This window comes from Argiope bruennichi, chromosome 11 (genome assembly GCF_947563725.1).
Source record: "Argiope bruennichi chromosome 11, qqArgBrue1.1, whole genome shotgun sequence".
Classification (NCBI taxonomy): domain Eukaryota; kingdom Metazoa; phylum Arthropoda; class Arachnida; order Araneae; family Araneidae; genus Argiope; species Argiope bruennichi.
Genome location: NC_079161.1, coordinates 38,289,480 through 38,309,257, shown reverse-complemented (window position 1 = coordinate 38,309,257; position 19,778 = coordinate 38,289,480). Strand labels below are relative to the sequence as shown.

Below are 19,778 nucleotides of genomic sequence, written 5' to 3'. Positions count from 1 at the left end.
AATTTTCATTAAAAAAAGTAAGCTATATGAGCTCAATTGCATAAAGGTTACTCCACTTTTCACATGGAGAAAAAAATTCAGTAAAGAAATATGTGCTTACAAATGTGTGCAGAATTTCTTAGAGAAATAAGCAGAAGAGTGTGTTAAATAACAGGTTTATTCTCTTTTTTCATCAATAAGCAAACTGCTCGTTTTTAACCTTATAAAAGTTCTTAGTTACATCATTACCATGACTGCTTATTAAAATGATAAGAATATCACATCACATTAGATAATACAGGGAATGCATTCAGAGCTTATATACACTCACAAAAGGAATTTCACTAAAAATTAGATGAGCAAGCATTCATTATGGGCATGATTTTTTAAGACACTGCAGATCAATATTAAACAATTAAAATTATAGAAGTTAAGCCCTGACAAACATGAAAAAGTCAGACACCTGTGCAGCTTAATGGTTAAAGCACTTTTCAAGTTTTAATTTAAAAATTAGCAAATAATTTTAAAAGCAGAGATAAACTGAATTCATTACATAGACACACACACACATATATATACACACAAGGAAGAAAGATCTAGATTACACAATTTTATACAGATAACATTAAAATTTCCTTCCAGATTTAAGGTTACAATGGATGAAAAAAATATGAGAGCCTGAAAACAATATTAATAATAACTAAGAATAAATCTGAAGAAGAAAAAAATGATCGTTTTAACTGCAATATTCATTACAAAAAAAAAAGAAAAAGAAAAAGAAGAATAGCATACAATTCTAAACATTAAAATTGTAAGAATATATACATTTTTTTTTAACACTTTTACTTTTTGAATAAATATGTAGATCTGGGATTCGATAACTATAGTCTGTATATTTTCTGTAGGTGGTTCAAGGTCACATTTTCTACCGCGTTAATGGTACCAGACAAACAACGAGGTAGAAAATGTGACCTTGAACCGCCTATAGAAAATGCACAAACTATAATTATAAGATAGTTATAACTATTTTTATATTCTTCATAATGAGGTAAATTTTTCATAACAATCCTAAATTCTATTAAACAGAATCTTTCATATTATTATATATTGTCACAATACATTAACCCCTTCCAGTAAGATTTAATAATGAAAAATTTTGCATGAAACAGTCATTTAAATTTTATTTTAAAATACTTGTTTCATTTTAGAAATTATTAACTAAAATTATATTAGTGATATGGATATAACTGCAATTCATAAGTTCATATTCAGCAATTTGATTCATATTCTTCAAAACCTCTAACGGATTCGGATTTGCATTTAGTCACTAGAATCATTTACTTAATCATTTTAACACATTTTTGTCTTTATGGTATTAATTCACTATCATTAATTTTATTATCAGTATCAGATAAATGAATTCTTATTTTACTGACTTTTCAGATTCCCTCCAATCACTTAGATCTTCATAGCCTGTGATTATCCATTATGGTGTTTATTTCACAATATGTTTTTCATTTAGTAAAAATATATATTGATTGTACCGATGTTCATACTAAATGTTTATAACAATGACACTGACTAATAACTGACTAACAAAAATTTGGCTTTTACCATGAAATTCAGATGATTAACATGTGATAGTGATCTATGCTATCAACAATACTGAGCTGCCAGTTTCAGTGCATTAGAAATTTTATACCAAAATTACTGTATTCGACAGTAACTGCAGTCCTATGATGAGTATAGCTCAACATTGTATTGCATGGCATGAAAAACTAATGACAAGCTATATTCGTCATTTTACTGGAAGAGATTAATAATTGAAAAAATTTTATTTGCTTAGTATAAATGCAACTTACAAGAACATATCAGCTCCTACTTCTCTGGATCTTTTTTGTGTATATTGCTTTAAAGGGAATAATTCTTTAATTCTATTAAAAGAAGGTTCTGCCATCTTCACCAGCTAGAAAAAAGGTATAAATAGCATTCATTATTTTTTTTCTTTAATTATGTTCTTTAAATAATTAGTATATTGTGAATATTTGTACATAATACACAGAAATTTCCAATGTCAGACATAAAAAAAATAATATAAATGTCAATGATACAAAAATTCCTATAAAATCAAATAGTGCATGCTATCTAATTTGCAGTTTTATTTCAAAATATCTGGAAGACCGAGCTTTACTCGGCAGGTTTTTTCGGAAAATCCTGTTTCATACGGGGAAAATACTTAGATACGAATCACATACTAATTATATATGAACATTTTCCAATTCACAGATGAACTGGTCATTTAAAAAAAATCATGAATATACTTAATTTAACATTTTATTTGAAACAATCTACTATATTACAATATTCATTTTACAGTTTATCTCACATTACTAATATTTTTGAACTTACACTCTGTTTTACCATGGTGAAATCGAGTCTGAGATTGCACTATATGACATTGTCAACAAGAGAGCAGATAAAAAAAAAGGCTCTAATAGTTATAAAAAAATATTTCTGTATAAAATCATATTTTTTCAGGAAAGATACCTATACATATAAAATTAAAAATATTAAATACAAATACATAGGTAAAAAAAATGCAGCACAAACCAAGGACCAGTAACACACGTGTCATTCATGTTGTTCTGACCACCACTGTATTGCCCACACTTCAAAGCAGAAGTTGAATATACTTATTCTAATAGTTAGTTATAAAAAATGTTTTTGTTTGTATAAAATCACATTTTTTTCAGGAAAGATACCTATATAGATAAAAAGCAAAACCTTATCTAAATATAAAATTTGATCAAACTTGTTGGAGCCGTTTTCAAGATGCACAAAACAAATTTATATAAATACAAGAATTGCTTATTTAAAGTTATAAGATATTTACTAGTAAGTAATGAAAAATAATACAACAAAACTACATAAAGGCATTTTGACATTTTAAGAGGAGGGAAAAACAATATTTAAATCATTCAAATCAATAACATAGTGTTTTGGATCAAAATTGGGATAATTTGATTTTAAAATAATCTTAGCATTATCAAAACAACAATGGTTTAACTTACTTTACTAGGAGGATTGATAATTGCTTCTATATGAGGAGAAATTCCAGGAAGAGGTTTTTCTGGATACATTGCTCTAAATTGTAGGCACTGCAAAATTTCAAAAACATGTAGCTCAACAGACAAGGCTAAAAGACAGCAGAAGCAGGACAAAAGATGTTACCTGATAAAGTCTTTGTAGGAATGGATTCACAGTATATTTTGGTTTAAGAGCTTCACCTAAATTACCTTCATCATCGCTAAAAAGAAAATGTTGTATTTAAATAAAAAATAAAATAAGTATACACAAATAATCCATAAAACTGAAATCCAGATAAATTTATTTTCATTGGTTACATTTTAAGGAGGCAAAAGCTGAACTTACACAGTGGCAGTGCTTAAATCCATTGATGTAATTAGTTCATCAATGGCACCAAGTTGGCTTTCTGTAAAAAGAAAAGAGAGAAATGTAAACATTTACATAAAATACTAAGAATTATAATGTTTTCCTAAAAAATTAAAAGGATAAATAGTGAAAAATTATGAATTGTTTCAGAAGGAGGTCGATGAATAAATTTCACAAATATTTTATCACAAAGTTCAGAAAAATTCATAAAGTTGTATTGTAACCTTTCTTTTTCTAAATAGAAATGTTCAGTACTACTAATTTTCATCTACATATAAAATAAATATATTTTTCCAAAAAATTTTTGGTGCTTGTTTATTTTTATAGCATTTGCAGTATATTGTCAAAAAATGCAACCAGTTGCTAACATTTTGGCACGTTATGTATAATGGCACTTGGCATTTTTTATATAATCTGAAAATCGTCAACCTGAGAAGCAACCATTTTGGCAACTGAGGCATAGCGGAATCAATGTTACAGTTCACATAATCTGAAAATTGCCAAGTAAACTGAAGGGTTGTAAAAATAAATAAGTAAAAAATTCTTTTATTTCATTTTATTTTGATTATTCTGAGATTAGAACCGTTTTGACATCTTATGTATAATACAGCTCTGTGATCTTGATGTAATCTAAAAATTGCCAAGTAAACCCATGAGTTGTAAAAATAAATACGTACCATTTTTTTTATTTGATTTTATTTTTTTAAAAAGGAAGGAAGACTGAAATAATATCCATATGAAAAGCTTATCTAATGAATGCTTGATGATGAAAGAGTTTTGATAACTTTTTAAGAAAGTTTTAAAAATTACATATGCATGAATATTTTTCAATCCTGTACATTATATAATTTTTTTGTTTCTTATTAAAACAAATGAATAATATTAATTATGTTGCATGATCTGGTTTCTTTGTTTGTTAACTGTCCTTGTTATAGTTGTAGAGTTGTATTATTCTTAAAGTATTTTGGACATCTTTAGATACCTGATGGATACCTTTAGATACATCTTTTCTTTAGATACCTGATGTGTAAATTAGACGTCCATTATGGGCAAGTCCTTCGGTTAAAACAAGCTGTGTCTATAAATAACAAAGAGGTTTTTTTTCCAGTGCTAAACTTCCCATTTTATAAATATCAATAAATAATTTCAATTTATAAATATTTTTAAATCAAAACAATCAGAAGAACATAAAGAAAATACCCATTAAGGATAATTAGTGCTTCTACAGTGTTGACTATATCATCCTTTTTTTAAAAAATATTTAATTTTCTGAAAACTGGGTAAGTGATCAGGTCTGGTTTTCCCCAACATTAAATGAAAAGCACTTAAGTGTTTAAACCATTATCCCAGATTATACTAAATGAAACAAATAGATATTTACCTGTAGGAATATTTTTTGGATCAGAATCTAAAGGTGCAAAGACATAATGCCGAAGGTCTTCCATAAATGGTAAAGCTATAAACACAAGGCACTACAAAAAACAACAAAAAGATTGAATAAGTCACACCACACACCACAAAGGTTAAGAAATATGTAATGCAATGATTAAAAATACTTACTTCATAATTTGGTTTAATTTTTGGTGACAAAAATCCTATCTTTGGAGCCGACTTAGGTGAGTAAACATATCGAACTATAGCAACCATTTTTGTTTCATATAAGGCATGAATAAACGGCGCCAAAATTACACCAGCCAGCTGCGATAAGAAAAATTAAAATATTGTATCATATAAATTATTATAAGAAATAAAAAATATCTTTTTTTTTTCCTCCCTTAAATGAAATCTAAGATTAAAACAAAAATATAAAACTACATACATTTTTCCAAAAATTAAATAGATAATTTTTTTTTTAAGAACAACAATTTATAACATAAGATAATAAGCTAAATAAACTACTGCATTTCATAAATATGAAATGTGATAACATAACAAAACTTACAATATTAACCAGCTATATGAAGCATGCTGATGATAAAAGAATGCATATTTTATACTATTCACCAGAAATTTGCACTTGGAAGGAGAAAGTGATCAGTGTCAAGAAAGGTTGCCAATTGGTGATTGTAAGCTTTTACCCCTTTATATATTATCATATCAGTGAGACAATTGACAAATTTCATGGGTTATTGACTGACATTCAGCATACCACACAAAATGTACATCTTTTAAGAGACTTTACCCTTAATTTGTCTTTTTCTAGCTGAAAACAATGGTATTATTGAATTTCCCAGATAGTTTTTAGATAATTTTTCAGTAATAATAATTTAAAACATGGTAACAGTCTAAGAAAATTGCATGAAAAGTAAAACTAATTCAGAAAGAGAATTTTCTGAAATGAAAATTAATTTTAAATATAGTGTCACAAATTTGCTAGAATAAAGAATGATTATGTGGTATGTAGAATAAAGAAAAGGTTAATGTAATTGTTACTGAATGTTATTTCTTGGAATCCTAATGCAAAAAATTCAATATGATTTGGTAAAATGTAATTAATGTTTGTTAATGATTTTACTAAAGGGAAGCAAATGAAATAAAATTATTGATAGTTTTATTCTATTTCCCACTCAGGTTTAAAATGCTTTTTTTTTCTTCTCCTCGGTGATTTGAAATGAACCAAATCCATCTAAAATTTAAAAAAAGCAAAAGCTTTTCTATTTTTCTACATCATTAGATCTTGATAACTCGTATGTCTGTCCAAGTCTTTTTTTTTTTTTTTTCCCTTCTAGTTTCTTTTAAGAACAGAAAAATAAAATTAAAATCAATAAAACCAACTTTGCTTATTTTTTTAACTCTGAAATATTTCAATTTTGAAATCAAGCACATTAATCAGAATCAACTTTTAAAGTAAAATTTAAAAAACTGAATGAAACTAAATTAAATGAACCCTGATATTTGAGAAATGAAATATAATAAATGGTAAAGTACACTGGTGTCATTTTAATATTATATATAAAATATCAATCAGTTGCCAAGGAATTTTTTGTGTTCTAGATGCAAACTTCTTATTGTATTTATTCAGCATCTAAATACTCTTAATACAAGCTAAGAATATGAATTTTAAAAAGTTTATATCAAAAACTTTCATGTTGAGAACAAAAAGTTAATATTTAAGTAACTGACTGACATTCACAAATTTAATTTAAATTTGTGCTAAATGACGTGCCATAAGGATATTTATTTTATATTAGCTTGCCATATGCTGTCTGTAATGTATATAGCAATAACACTAACCACTTCTTTTAAAATTGGAAAATATTTTTAAAATTTTTTAATTAATGCATACCAAATTATCAAGCAAAATTTCTAAAAAGAGATAGATATCAATTTTATCAATGCTACTATTTTTTATAAAACAATTTATTATTCCATGTTTAATCTATGCACTATTAAAAATAGATAGTTCAAGTTTTAAAATGATATACAATACTTAGTATTTTGTTAACACTGAACTTTTGTTGATGAAGTTGACATTTTCATTTATAAAATTTATTAAAAGTTGTAAAAAATATAAATTTGGTTTAAAAAATATTTTTCTTAAATTTCATAAATTACAGTTTAATTTTTTGGAATGAGACATATTTCAGAATCTAGTTATAATGAAGAATCCCGATTTAAATTATTTCATGAATAAAAATAGTATTAGTATTATTTCATGAATAAAAATAGAAAATTGCATTATCTTTATAATATCTAGAACTTACTAATAAATAAAACATCCACTAGGCATTTATTTATACTGCTTGAACTGGTTAAATTTTATTCAAATATTTCCAATTAAAAATAATCAAGACATTCTTAACAAAGAAAATTAAAACTGTAGGAATTAGAATTAAGGTTCATCGTCATAACTATCATCAGTGTCATCATCACTAAAATTGCTCTCGGTATCAGAATCTGAATTGATCTTAAAAGAAATGTTTTCCATGATTTCTTTGACAATGCCATCAGTTTCCCAATACTTTTTTTCAATGTGTTTGATATGTTTTTCCCATCTCATATTTCCAATATTTGTCATGGCTTCCAACGCAAGACTTTCAAGATGCTGCAAACTCATGTTGGAAGTCGCATTTCTCTCTTGCACGTAACGTTTAATATCCGCCCAAATTAATTCTTTCGGATTTAAACCACAGTGGTATGGGGGAAGTCTCAAAACATCTTGTCTGTTCTTTTAGAATTTCGTCAATGAAATATTTTTTTCGCCACTTGCATTTGCAGCAATTAGTTCAAGTAACTGAACTTTTCGCATTTTTTTATCATATGGGATTTACTTTTTTTTCAACCAGGCACACCTTTTATCTTTTGAGCTTTTTGTGGGTATGGGATCCATCACTTTTGTGTGATAAACTGCAGTATCCATAGCTATTATCAAATTCGTTAGAATATTAAGTAGCAACTTCTCAACTATCCATTTTTTAAAATGGTCATAGTTCATGTGCCCGTGATAATCTCCAGTTGCAGATCCAGCTTTTGGCATTTGGAATGAAACCAGATTCTGATCCAGCATGATCCACAATCAGACAATGACGTGAGCTGTCTTTGATGGCAGCACCAATTTTTTTATCTCCAACATTTTTCAAAGGAAAGATTGCTGTCCAACCACATTTCATCTACATAAACAATGTTCCTTTTTGCTTCTCGGAATTTTTTCATTTCCCTAAGAAAACGAAATCTCCAAGCTACAATGTGTGATCTTTCAATTAAGATTTTTCTTTGGTTTCTGCAACGTTTGTATTGAAAACCTGCAATATGGAGGTATTTCCATAGAGTTCCACTTTTCATTGGAAAATTTATTCTTTCCTTCACCACGGGAAGCAATCAAAATAAAGATGGAATTTTGTTGTTTGCAAAAAACTCATTCACAAAATTTCAAAGAACACACAGATCAAAATTGACAATATTGCATTTCGAGCCTCAGGACACTTTCGATGTTTTCCCGGTGTAGATAACTGTCCATTTGTAGAAATATCTCCCTTTTTAATTCGCTTAATTGTTTTAAGTGAAATAACAGTAGCTAAAGCAGAACGTTTTTGGGCTTGGGAAAGGGGAAACAAAAGTGTTCCAGCTCTAGTCTCCTCTTCACAAAATTTAGTAACATTATTTATTATATATCTCTCTTTCGAGTGAATAGTTTGCCCTTTTAAAGAAATTTTAAAGTACGATAGCAGACGATAAAAGAAAGTAAGTGATAAAGAGTAAACATTTGCGGTTTGGTGCACATTTAGGGTTGTCTCATTAACAAGAGTGGGGATGTTTACACGTCTTCCACGTGCTGAAATGAACTCTACCTTCAAGAAGGTGGGCCGAAATGCCTTCTCCTGGCAAATGTAGAATATATATATATATGACTCACACGAGTATCATCGATACATTTTTTATGAAAATTAAGGGAAATATTCCTTATGAACTTACTTCTCGATTTTTCTGACCAAAAACATACATTGATTTATCACCTATATAATGATACCTGTGTACCTGAAAAACATAAAAATATTATCAAACTCAAAGGCCTTAATAAAAATATATTATCAGTCAGGAAGATAGTAACAAAAGTAAAATTACAAAATAACTAAATACTGGGATCTTAATTTATTATAAATTTTAAATTTGACATAAAAATTTACCCATCATTTTTTGAAAAAGTTTTTAAATAAAATCTTTACAGAGTACTTTGACCTTTTTTCAAAAAATGGTATTTATCTAACATCCACAAAAAATTAATAATTCATTTATGAACTTATTATTGATTATATAAATACATTTTGATAAAAGTACACCTAAAAAATAAAGTTTAAAATAAGCAAGGTAACATATATTTCTTAAAAAGATGATTGATTTCAACTTAACTTTTTTTTTTTTATTTATACATGCTAAAGTTATAGGGAAAAAATTTGCCAATTCCGTGATTTAAAAAAAGTGAAAAATAAATAACAAAATACTAACACATATATGTATATAAAAATATATAAACTGCTCAGAAAAACAGATGTGAAATGAGCTTTCTGATGATGATACAAGCTGAAGATGTTACATTAAAATTTCAAACTCTTAGATTAGAAGAATTTTTTAACTTTCATAAAAAGGAAAACATTAACAATTAAGCTTTTAACCAGCCTTGGTTTAATGTTAACAAAATTGTACATATTTATAAAGACAATGCAAAAGAGAAAATGAAAAGAATTTAAAGTACATGTATAAATAGAATAAATTATAATCTCACATTCTCAGCTTTTGTAAAACCCAGAACTTTCATTCCTTTATCTCCTGATTGATAATCCATATTCATTTTATCTTCTTCAGTAAATGGAACAAGAGTTGTTCCATATTTAAAGGCTGAAATAAAAGAAATGATAGTTAGATATTTTTTCTTAATGAGAAGCTTCTCTAATCTGTTATTTTACCTTTTTCATGCATTTGATGGCATATTTGCATAAACAAACAATTTATTAAATTAGCAGCATGTTATTCAATATAGCTTAAATAATAAACAACCTTTTATAATTAATGACTTATATTTGAAACATTCATATATATAATTTTGTATATCATTTCACAATAATTATCACATTCAGTCAGTGTTGAAATATAATAGTATAAAGCAAATAAATATCTTTTATTAATAATGGCATTTTATAAATAAAATTTTGAGTTGTCAATAAGAATGGATAATAAAGATAATTTCCTACCTGGAATTATATTCTCATTTGTCAAAATAATAGGATTATATACTTCATCATCATTCATCAAATATGTAGTATTTCGTTCTAATTTTGCATTTAATTTTCGAGCATATGCATTCTTCCAAGATTTAGGTTTGCTTTCATTTACCTGAAGATTTGATAAATGTATATATGAATACATTATATATATATATATATATATATATATATATATATATATATATATATATATATATATATATATATATATTAGTAAATTTATATATGATATATGACAATATTAATACAATAAATATATATATAACAATACAGACAAACATTTTGAAATATGAGTTTATTTTTTAAATTCCCTTCAATATAAAATGTTTATATACATCAAATAAAGGGAAAAAAAAACACTGGGTATTTCTTGATATAAAAAAAAAACTATTGAAACTTAGACCTTTGATCACAAAGAAAGAGAAAACTGATCATAAAAACAATTCCTAGAATAAAGAACACTCAATACTAGTTAAGAAAACTTGTACATTGAAATCCGCAAAAAACATGCCAAAATTTAAAAAATTGCTTGAGAATTGCAAGATGTATTTACAAAATAGCTATATTTGGCAAATTAATTTATAAAATTTTTATGGATTTGGGCAAATTCATAGAAATGGGTAGACAACCCTGATTAGATTTTTTTACAAGGAAATAGTGAATAAAATATTACACCACAATATAATTCTTGAGACCGAAAAATAAAAACTTCATAACAATTTGTTTACTTTTTAATAAAATAAAAGTTCAATTAAACTTTATTGCATCAATTTTCAAATAAATAAATAAATAAAAGTTGCATAAGTCCGATACAAAAAAAAATCAATGAAAAACAGAAAGCTCAAGATGGTCCCTTAAAATTCGAACTTATTAATAATCATTCCTATAAAAAATTAACATTGAAGAAATTACAATTTGAAACAAATGAAATTCACTAATTACATATAAAATATGCTAACTAAAAATCATAATGATCACATAGCAGATATTTTTAAAGAATATGGATACAAGTAATATCATGGTGTCTACAAAGAGTGAAATGCTAAAAAAACTATCTTCCACAGAAACGAAACTAGGGAAATATATAATTATAAATATATTATTTATGTATGCGCACACACACACGCACTTCTGTGCGAACATTTTATGTACTAATTATAACTAAATAACAATATCCTCCAAGTTTTCATCAGTGGGAAAAACAAGGAGAAGTCTGCAATAATTTAACATTAATTAAAATAATAGTATAATAAATGCAATGTTCATGAACAAAAAAAAAATGTTATTATTATCCACTTATGCTTTGAATTCAGCAAGAGAAGATTCACATATGAAGCGGGAAAAAGATATTGAACACTTACTTCAAGCTTTTAAATTTAAAATTTAAAACTCGTGTGAAATAAAACACAAAATAACATTCTTGCTTTCATAATACAAACCATGTAATTATTACTTAATTTAAGAAAATTACAAGGCTTTTTCTTTCAGTTTTATTTTTTTTTCTCTTGCAACAATTTATATTTACAAAGTTGCTTTGTGTTTGTTGGACTCTTCCCCCTCCCCACCAAAAAAATTCTGCATTATGAAGCTTTATAATACCTCACATGCACTAATTTTGCATATTAAAACAAATCTAAAAAATATTTGTTTCGGTATTCAAATTTCTGAGATTGGAACCATGGTGACAATCTTTTATTTTCACAATTTTTAAAGAGATTGGCATTTTTTTAACAGAAAGAAAAAAAAGAATCTGAAAAATTTTAAATCGTCTGTTTTTACCTTTCCTAGTTTTTAAGGAAAATTTTAAAATTACCTTCCTTTTCCCAGCTCAGTAGCTGATTTTTAATTTCCCTATATTTTCCAGGTGCAAGCTTGATCTAAGTCTTCAGAATGAGTTAATTTAATTTACATAAAAATATGTAGTGTAATGTCAGAGAACGAAAATCAAATTGGAAATGATAATACATTACCTTTATATAAGCACTAATTGGTATAGTTAAATTTGTTCCAATATCCAAATTGGCATTCCATGGCAAGGCCTGCACTTTCTTTTTTTGATAGTAAATTAAAGCAGGAATTGCTTCTCTATAAACAGAAAAGAACAAAATTATTAATGTATTTACATTCTAATTTTTTATATAAAAAAAATTCAAGGAAAACATAAAATGAAATAAATTTCATATTCATCCAAATAGGATAACAAATCTGAAAAGCTTTGTTTAAAAATTACATATAGAATCGATGAGACTTTTAAAATGAATAACATTATTTCAGCTAGGATTTCATTGCAGGATTTCAAACAACAATTTATCTGTTCAGAAATATTTTCCATTATATAAACATATAAAAGATTTTTAGTGAAAAATTAAACAGCTTTATTCAAACTCTTTCAGCAAAGACACAACACACATATGCAGGAATGTTAGAAGTTTATCAACTAGATAGCATTAAGTTGATAATAAGTTAAGTTTAACAACTTTTATCCCAGAATTTCATTCTTTTTTGATCCATTACACCATTTTCCACTGATGTAACATTTTGTGATAACATGGTTCATGATAAAAACAATAACTATTTAAAAATCAAGCATATGGAAGTTTGCAGCTAATAATAAAAATATTTTCTAAAAGCTTTAAGGGGAAAAAATGCATTCAAAAATATTTTTACAAGAATTAAATTAATATATATTAATTTTAATATAATATAAAAATGTAGCTTACTCAAAAGAATATGATTCACCATTCACTTCTTTTAATATACTTCGAATAGTACTTCCAGATACATCAGTAACATCAGTAGTATTAGAATATGCTTGCAAGCAAGCACCATTGCTTATTTCTTCTTCAGAGTATGAAACTGGTCCTCTATAAATGATAAAAAATTATAAATCATATGGAAAAAAAATCTAATAAAAATTAAATGGAGCAATTTTTATATAATCAAATATATTGTAATTAAATTTAAATTATTATCATGATAATATTTAAAAAGTTAATGGGCATATTTTGATGAGAGTAAACTAATGATATTTAATCTCAAACTTTAATAGAAATATCTTGAAACTTTATAATAAAATAATATGTTTGCAACAAATCATAATAATTATAACACTGAACCCTCTAATTCTTTAATATACATTAGTTAACTGAATCTAAGCAAAATAATATATATGTATAATCAATTACTGAGAAAACTTATTGAGTTTCAATTAACACATATTAAAATATAAATAAAATCAAGAAACTAAATAATAAATATAACAACTAATGATTGCTCAAGCTCAGAGTTTGATGAAAGATATGCGATGTATAATTTTGCACATTACACAGTTTCAAATAATGATAATTTATTTAAAAGCAACTATAACACATAAAAAAATATGCTTTTAAAGCTCATCAATCTATTTTCTGTGTAATATCATTACATTTAAAATGAAAATTAATTTCAGAGAACAATTTCTATGGCTCCAAGAAGTGCTGAAACAGGTATTATCATATTAATTCCCTAATTATAGGATTATTTACAGCTTTCAAAGTCCTATCAACTCAGTTGTCAATATCCATGGTTATCAAGAACAAAATAAGATCAAATCTAAGTACAGAAATATAAACTCAAATGGTAACACAAAGCCCTCTTTAAGAATAGAACTGTACTTATGACAAATTCTTATAATCATATGAAAAAATATAATGCTATAAGAACAAAAATTCAGAAAAATACATTCTAATATGAAACTAAGATTATAAACAAAACTATAAACATAAAAATTTAAAAAGCATAATAATAATAATTTTTAAAATGCAATGAAAAAGAATAAAGGCTTTCACAACACCCATTTATCTATACTTACATAATATTCAGATCAATTTTGGATGTTTTTAAGTCTTCACATATTTTCTGGATTTTATTGGTGTAAAAAGGAATGTCAAAACGAGATAGAAATAGTATTCTCCTAGAGAAAAATTTTTTGCTTTTGTCTGTGTTTTGAAGCATATGAATTGCAAGCACCAACACACTTTCTTTCATATCTTCATCAGAGGAAAGGTGAAGGAAAATATTACAATTAAATAATAAATATTTTCTTTTTAAATATTTGTAACATAGAATCTTTGAAACACAAAACAAACACATTTTTCAAAAAAAAAAAAAAAAAGAAAGAAAGAAACTGAAAAGAAAGTTGGATAAAGACAAAAAATTAATTACACAGAAATTTAGAAAAAAAGCATTAAATAATCAATATACTTTCAACTACTCTTTGAAAAAAAAAAAAAAAAAAAAAAAAAAAAAAAAAATTCAGTTTTAATGTTGAAAATGCATGGTCAATAAGCTCTATAAAATAAATATTTATTTGTCACTAACAATTTATTCATAATTAAAGGAATGTTGTAAATAAAAACCTTTTCAAAACTGGAAACAAAAAATGTATCATCTTGCTTTCTTAATTTCCAGAAAATGAGTATGATCTAAAAATTAATCATAAGTAAATGTTATACCATTTGTTCCTTTCAGGAATAAATGATAAAATTAATCAAGAATAAGATTTTGTCAAATATTTCTAAACTGATTTTATTGTAAAAAAAAAGAAATAATAAAAAGTTAATAATTAAATTTAACAACTTGAAAAAATTTAATTCTATGAGAACAAGATAGTGTATACCTTTATAATATTAAAATAAATTCTGAATGATGTGCAAAAATGAGAAGACATCATAACAATATTTTTAAATATTTTATGTTAAATGAAAAAAATAACAATATTTTTAAATATTTTATGTTAAATGAAAAAAATAATGTCATACTAAATATAATAATGTACTTGCAGATTTCTACATTTTATAAAAGAAATAAGTTAATAAAATTTTAAAAAAATATTTGAAACTAATGAATATATTGTTCTTACACTCTTTGAAAATAAATAAAAATTCATAAAAAACAGAATTTAAACTTATATTCTTTATTTTTTCACACTTCAAGTGATAATGATGACATTTTAAAAGTATATAAATGTTTCTTAACTAATGATCAAAATCTTATTTAGGGGTACACGGACAGTTAAAAATAATTAAATTAGCAATTTTAATCAAATATTTTGAAAAGTAATTTCATAAAAATTTTCAGATTGTTCTTTCATTTTTTTGAACAAATCTATATTTAGTTAAGAAAATTACTATCAAAAAATTACTACTAATATTAAAGATGAATGCGTGTTTACACTCTATAGGTCAGATCATTAAATCAATAGCTATCAAACTTCGCCTACATATAACTTGGTGGGTAAGAATTTGTATCTTAGAGCAATTTTTTTGGAAATTTTAATTCATTAATTATTAAGCTAAAATTTCAAATTTTTCCAAAAATAAAATTATAAAAAAATTAATTTTACACTGATTCAAAATTTTTTTACTAAATTTTCTTTTGAATTATGCCAATTTAATTGTTGTGCAAATTTTTGCTAAATTTTGTCAATTTTTAAAGCACACACATACACATTTATACATATAACCTGATTTTCAATAGCAGATTACATTGTTGCCCTAAAATCCAAACTGTTTTCCATGTTTCATCAAATATTTAACTATGCAATTTCCTTCCATTGTTGAAAAACCAAAGAAGAAAGATACTGCTTAATATTTAAGCAGTTTACAAGATGAATAAAAAAAATAAATAATAGCTCTGCACAATTTCAAAAATAGATGAATTTGATATTTACGCTTTTAATAGAACTATGATATAATGGGACTAGTTTCCATTAGAAAGGTTTAAGTATATAAAAGACAAAGCATTTATTAAAACAATTTAAATAACACAACTTTAATGTCTGATAATATAGTGGAATCATAAACATGGAATTATAAAAAAAAACGATTTATCTGAAATGAAAAATAATAAATACTTCTAGAAAATCAGCTGGCTGCCAAGGTGAACAGTTTTAAATAAAAATAAAGGTATACACCATTGCAACTAAAATTCAATAAATTATTAAACTAAACTTCAATTTTAGTTCATTAACTAACATTCAATAATTTATAAAATTTGAATAATAATAGAATTTGAATTTAATTAATATTACTCCAATAAAAATGTATGATTTTAGACCACTGCATTGACCATCTAAAAGAAGCTGCTAATCGGTGCATGTTAAAAAAAAATGTTGGTTATTCTAAAATTGTAATATTCAAATTTCATAATTTGGTCAATTTGATTGCAGAAAACAAAAACATTTTTTTTTATTTTATTTAAAAGTTGGAGGGACAAGAATACTTAGCAGAATATGGTTTCTTAAGAACAAAGGACTGTAATAAATTCATAACTTTTTTGAAGTACATTCATTGATTGAAATAATATAAAATGTCATTCACCTAATAATTTAAATCTTTTTTAAAGTAAAACTAAAAACTGAATTTTATGATTAACAAGAAATTTTTATTGAATAATTCTTAGAGATATTACATAAATTATAAAAATAATGCTATAGGACACAAATCTTCAATGCCAAATGATACTGTTTTCTGTACTTCCATTTTTCAAAAAATATGCTTGATTTCAGCAAAAACGATTCAGTTGTTTTTTTATTAATTACATTAATTAAAATCTAATCACTTCCATTTTAATTTAAAATTGTATGTTAGTTGACAGAAAACTAGAGATACACAGTACAATGAATAGAACAGCTTAAGGTGTCTGTAACAGTATCAGTTATTTGATTATCAAAATTTCAGACTTAAAAATATTTTCCTATACTTTTAAAATACCAAATTACACGAAACATTTAATTGAAAATTTTATTGAGGATTAATTCCACTAAATCGGCTGGTCGCAAAAACAGGATAGTTTAAAATATTTTATTAGAGTTTTTTGGATTACTATTTCATATATTTAATCAATCTTAATTTTTGCAACATGTCTGTAATTATTTCTTCCAAACATAGTGTTGTGATATAATTTTTCAGATGAAAGTGAGACCATAAAAAGAAAAATTTAAACAAGTGTTAAACTTAGTTTTAAAGGATACAGTCAGATGAAGCCTCACAACCTTGAATTTCATTTACTTTCTCTAAGAGCTCCCAACTGGCAGTTTTAAAATCTTGCACAACATAAATATTTCCAAACTCAGGATCCCCTTGATCTGCTAAAACATTGCTAGTTTCTGATGTACCAAACAGTACAAGTGCTAATTCATCTTTGGATTCAGAGAATATCTAAAGAGAATTTTAATTAATATAATCAATTAAGAAAAAATTAAATATCATGCCTTTGAGCAGCAAATCAGAAAAATATTTATTCTAATTTTAGAATTCATAAATCATTCACATCGTTTTCCACTATGATGCATTCATTTCTCATCCATAATTCTATGGGAAATAAAATCTATAATAATAATTATACTCTTTCAATGTTTGAATTGCATAGTTTTTTTAATGGCTGGCAATAAGATTTATTTTTCATTTATTCATTTTATATGTATTTCATTAAAATTTAGTAAAGTTTGTATATCTGAAGTGCATAAATACAGTGCAGTAGTTTACACAAGAGAATCAGTGTTTCATTTCATTTTAATCCATTAATTCCCAACATAAGCAAAGACATATAAATATTTTTTTCTTTTAAGTTATGTTAAAATTGCCATCAGGAATGGCTACAGAAATTGTGAGAGAGAAAAAAAAACCGGACTAAACTTACAACATTTTCTTGACTTACGGCTACTAATTATATTAGCTCTCTGACTTTCTCTCTACTCAGAATCATTTTATGCATACAATATACATTATAAAAAATAGTTTCACAAATTATCTAATGTATATATATATATATATATTCATGAAATACAATTTCTTAAAAATAAGACAAACATCGATCCCTAAGGGGAAAAAAAAAACAACATTAAAACAGTACTGAAAATTTTCACAAAATACTTTGTTTCTAAAACTTCATAAGAATTCTAGGAAACAAAAGTATTCTATACAACACAAATTAAATTATATTAACAATCATGTTTATAATAATCTTTGCTGAAAATATTCAAACAGTTCAATAAAAAATTAGTGCTTTTGCATATATATCAAATCAATATGATTATATGCTTCTAATAATATATATTTTAACAAAAATTTAAATAAAAGAAACCACCAAATATTATTATCAATCTTTTTTCTTTAACAAATCATAAGGAATTACTACATTCAACTACATTTACTACATAAATGAATAAAATTATTTTATTTTCACTTTTATTATAAATAATACTATATGTAAAATACTAATTTAAGGATAGTAACTCAAAGAAACAAATGCTTATTACAACTGAAATGTAAAAAAAAAATTACAAATAATAATAATTGAAAAATCAATTATTAGAGAACTAATAAAAGATTTTTTGATTTAAAACAATCATTCCTGCTTTAAATGAATTAAAAAGTTTTAAAACTTTATTTTTGCAAAATTTTGAGGCTTGTAATTTTTTTCTCAAAGCCTTAAACTCTCTTTTTGATCTTACTTTTTTTCTTCTTTTAATTCTCTAAGCAGATATGCTGCTTCCTTTTTCAATTTTCATACAATTCCTTTTCTTTTTGCTCTTTATGTTTGTTTGACTCCTGAATTCTTCACACTTAAAATCCATTGTTTTTACAATTTAATATTACTTATTCCACTATTTGCTTGAATGCAGATATAAAGAATTCTTATTGCAATGAGCGTTTGGACTTCCATAAAAAAAAAAAAATCTTTATTAATCGAAAATCTACTTGCGACAATACTGTTGCCATGAGAAAGCATCATCATCTTTAATACTGTTTAGATGCGTTTTTAATAAAATTTAATCTTTTAGATGTTTAATAAAGATATGGCAGCATTGGAAAGTTTTAAGTTGACAGCAGGTCAAGCCACAATTTATTCATATTCTATTTTTTAAAAAGTGAAAACCGATCTTTTTTAAAGTTTCATTAGGTAGCTATTAGCAACATTCATTAGCTTATCGCTCTTCTTATCATTACGAAATTCCAAAAAGTACCATACACTTGAACATTTTGACAGCATTAGACTTCAAATGTAAAGAAATGATAACACGAAATCACTGATCATGCACAGGCTTGATGCAAAATCTCAGACTTTCCCTCGATATTTAGATGTTTTAACAAATTTCTCTGTCTTTTCCAATTCGATAAAAGTCCCTGAAATTACTGATTTATCATTTATCAGGGTTCTGGTCACCATTCTATACATTTGAAATAAAAGTAAATTCTAATATTTATTAATTTGGAAATTTTTTTAAAAAATCATTTCAAAGGGTTTTTTATACATAAATATTTTTAAAAAATTAAACACAATAATAAAAAAAAAAAGATTATTAAAAAAAATATTTGAAAAGATAACACTTTAACTTCAAAATAGGATGAATGGGCCTAAGCTTGTTGAAAACTATATAAAGTTTTGGATTGCTTATTGAAGGTTTAGGCAGAGTAGAAAAGAAAAATACGAAAAGTGTTTGGTCTAGCCATAGACATGAAATGTAACTGTTGTATAAATAGAATACTGGATGTTAGTGAGTTAATAAGTTCTTAAATCTACCCATTAAATAAATATGTATGGAAATTACATGCTACATTTTTCTTACGAAAATAAATTTCTCTT

General features: G+C 25.3%; 1 protein-coding gene across 2 annotated transcripts in view; it reads right to left on the bottom strand.

The window, feature by feature from the left end:
* LOC129956974 (X-ray repair cross-complementing protein 5-like) overlaps window positions 1-19,778 on the bottom strand; it is a 39,430-nt gene that overhangs the window by 14,083 nt on the left and 5,569 nt on the right. For both annotated transcript variants that reach the window (XM_056069052.1, XM_056069053.1), the window contains exons 3-15: window positions 17,164-17,350; window positions 14,002-14,179; window positions 12,872-13,015; window positions 12,122-12,236; window positions 10,119-10,260; window positions 9,653-9,765; window positions 8,845-8,907; window positions 4,993-5,130; window positions 4,814-4,904; window positions 3,412-3,472; window positions 3,211-3,286; window positions 3,051-3,137; window positions 1,842-1,945 (exon numbers count right to left, since the gene is read on the bottom strand). In XM_056069052.1, coding sequence (XP_055925027.1) covers window positions 1,842-1,945; window positions 3,051-3,137; window positions 3,211-3,286; window positions 3,412-3,472; window positions 4,814-4,904; window positions 4,993-5,130; window positions 8,845-8,907; window positions 9,653-9,765; window positions 10,119-10,260; window positions 12,122-12,236; window positions 12,872-13,015; window positions 14,002-14,179; window positions 17,164-17,350 — 1,499 coding nt within the window. The remainder of the gene's footprint in view (window positions 1-1,841; window positions 1,946-3,050; window positions 3,138-3,210; window positions 3,287-3,411; window positions 3,473-4,813; window positions 4,905-4,992; window positions 5,131-8,844; window positions 8,908-9,652; window positions 9,766-10,118; window positions 10,261-12,121; window positions 12,237-12,871; window positions 13,016-14,001; window positions 14,180-17,163; window positions 17,351-19,778) is intronic.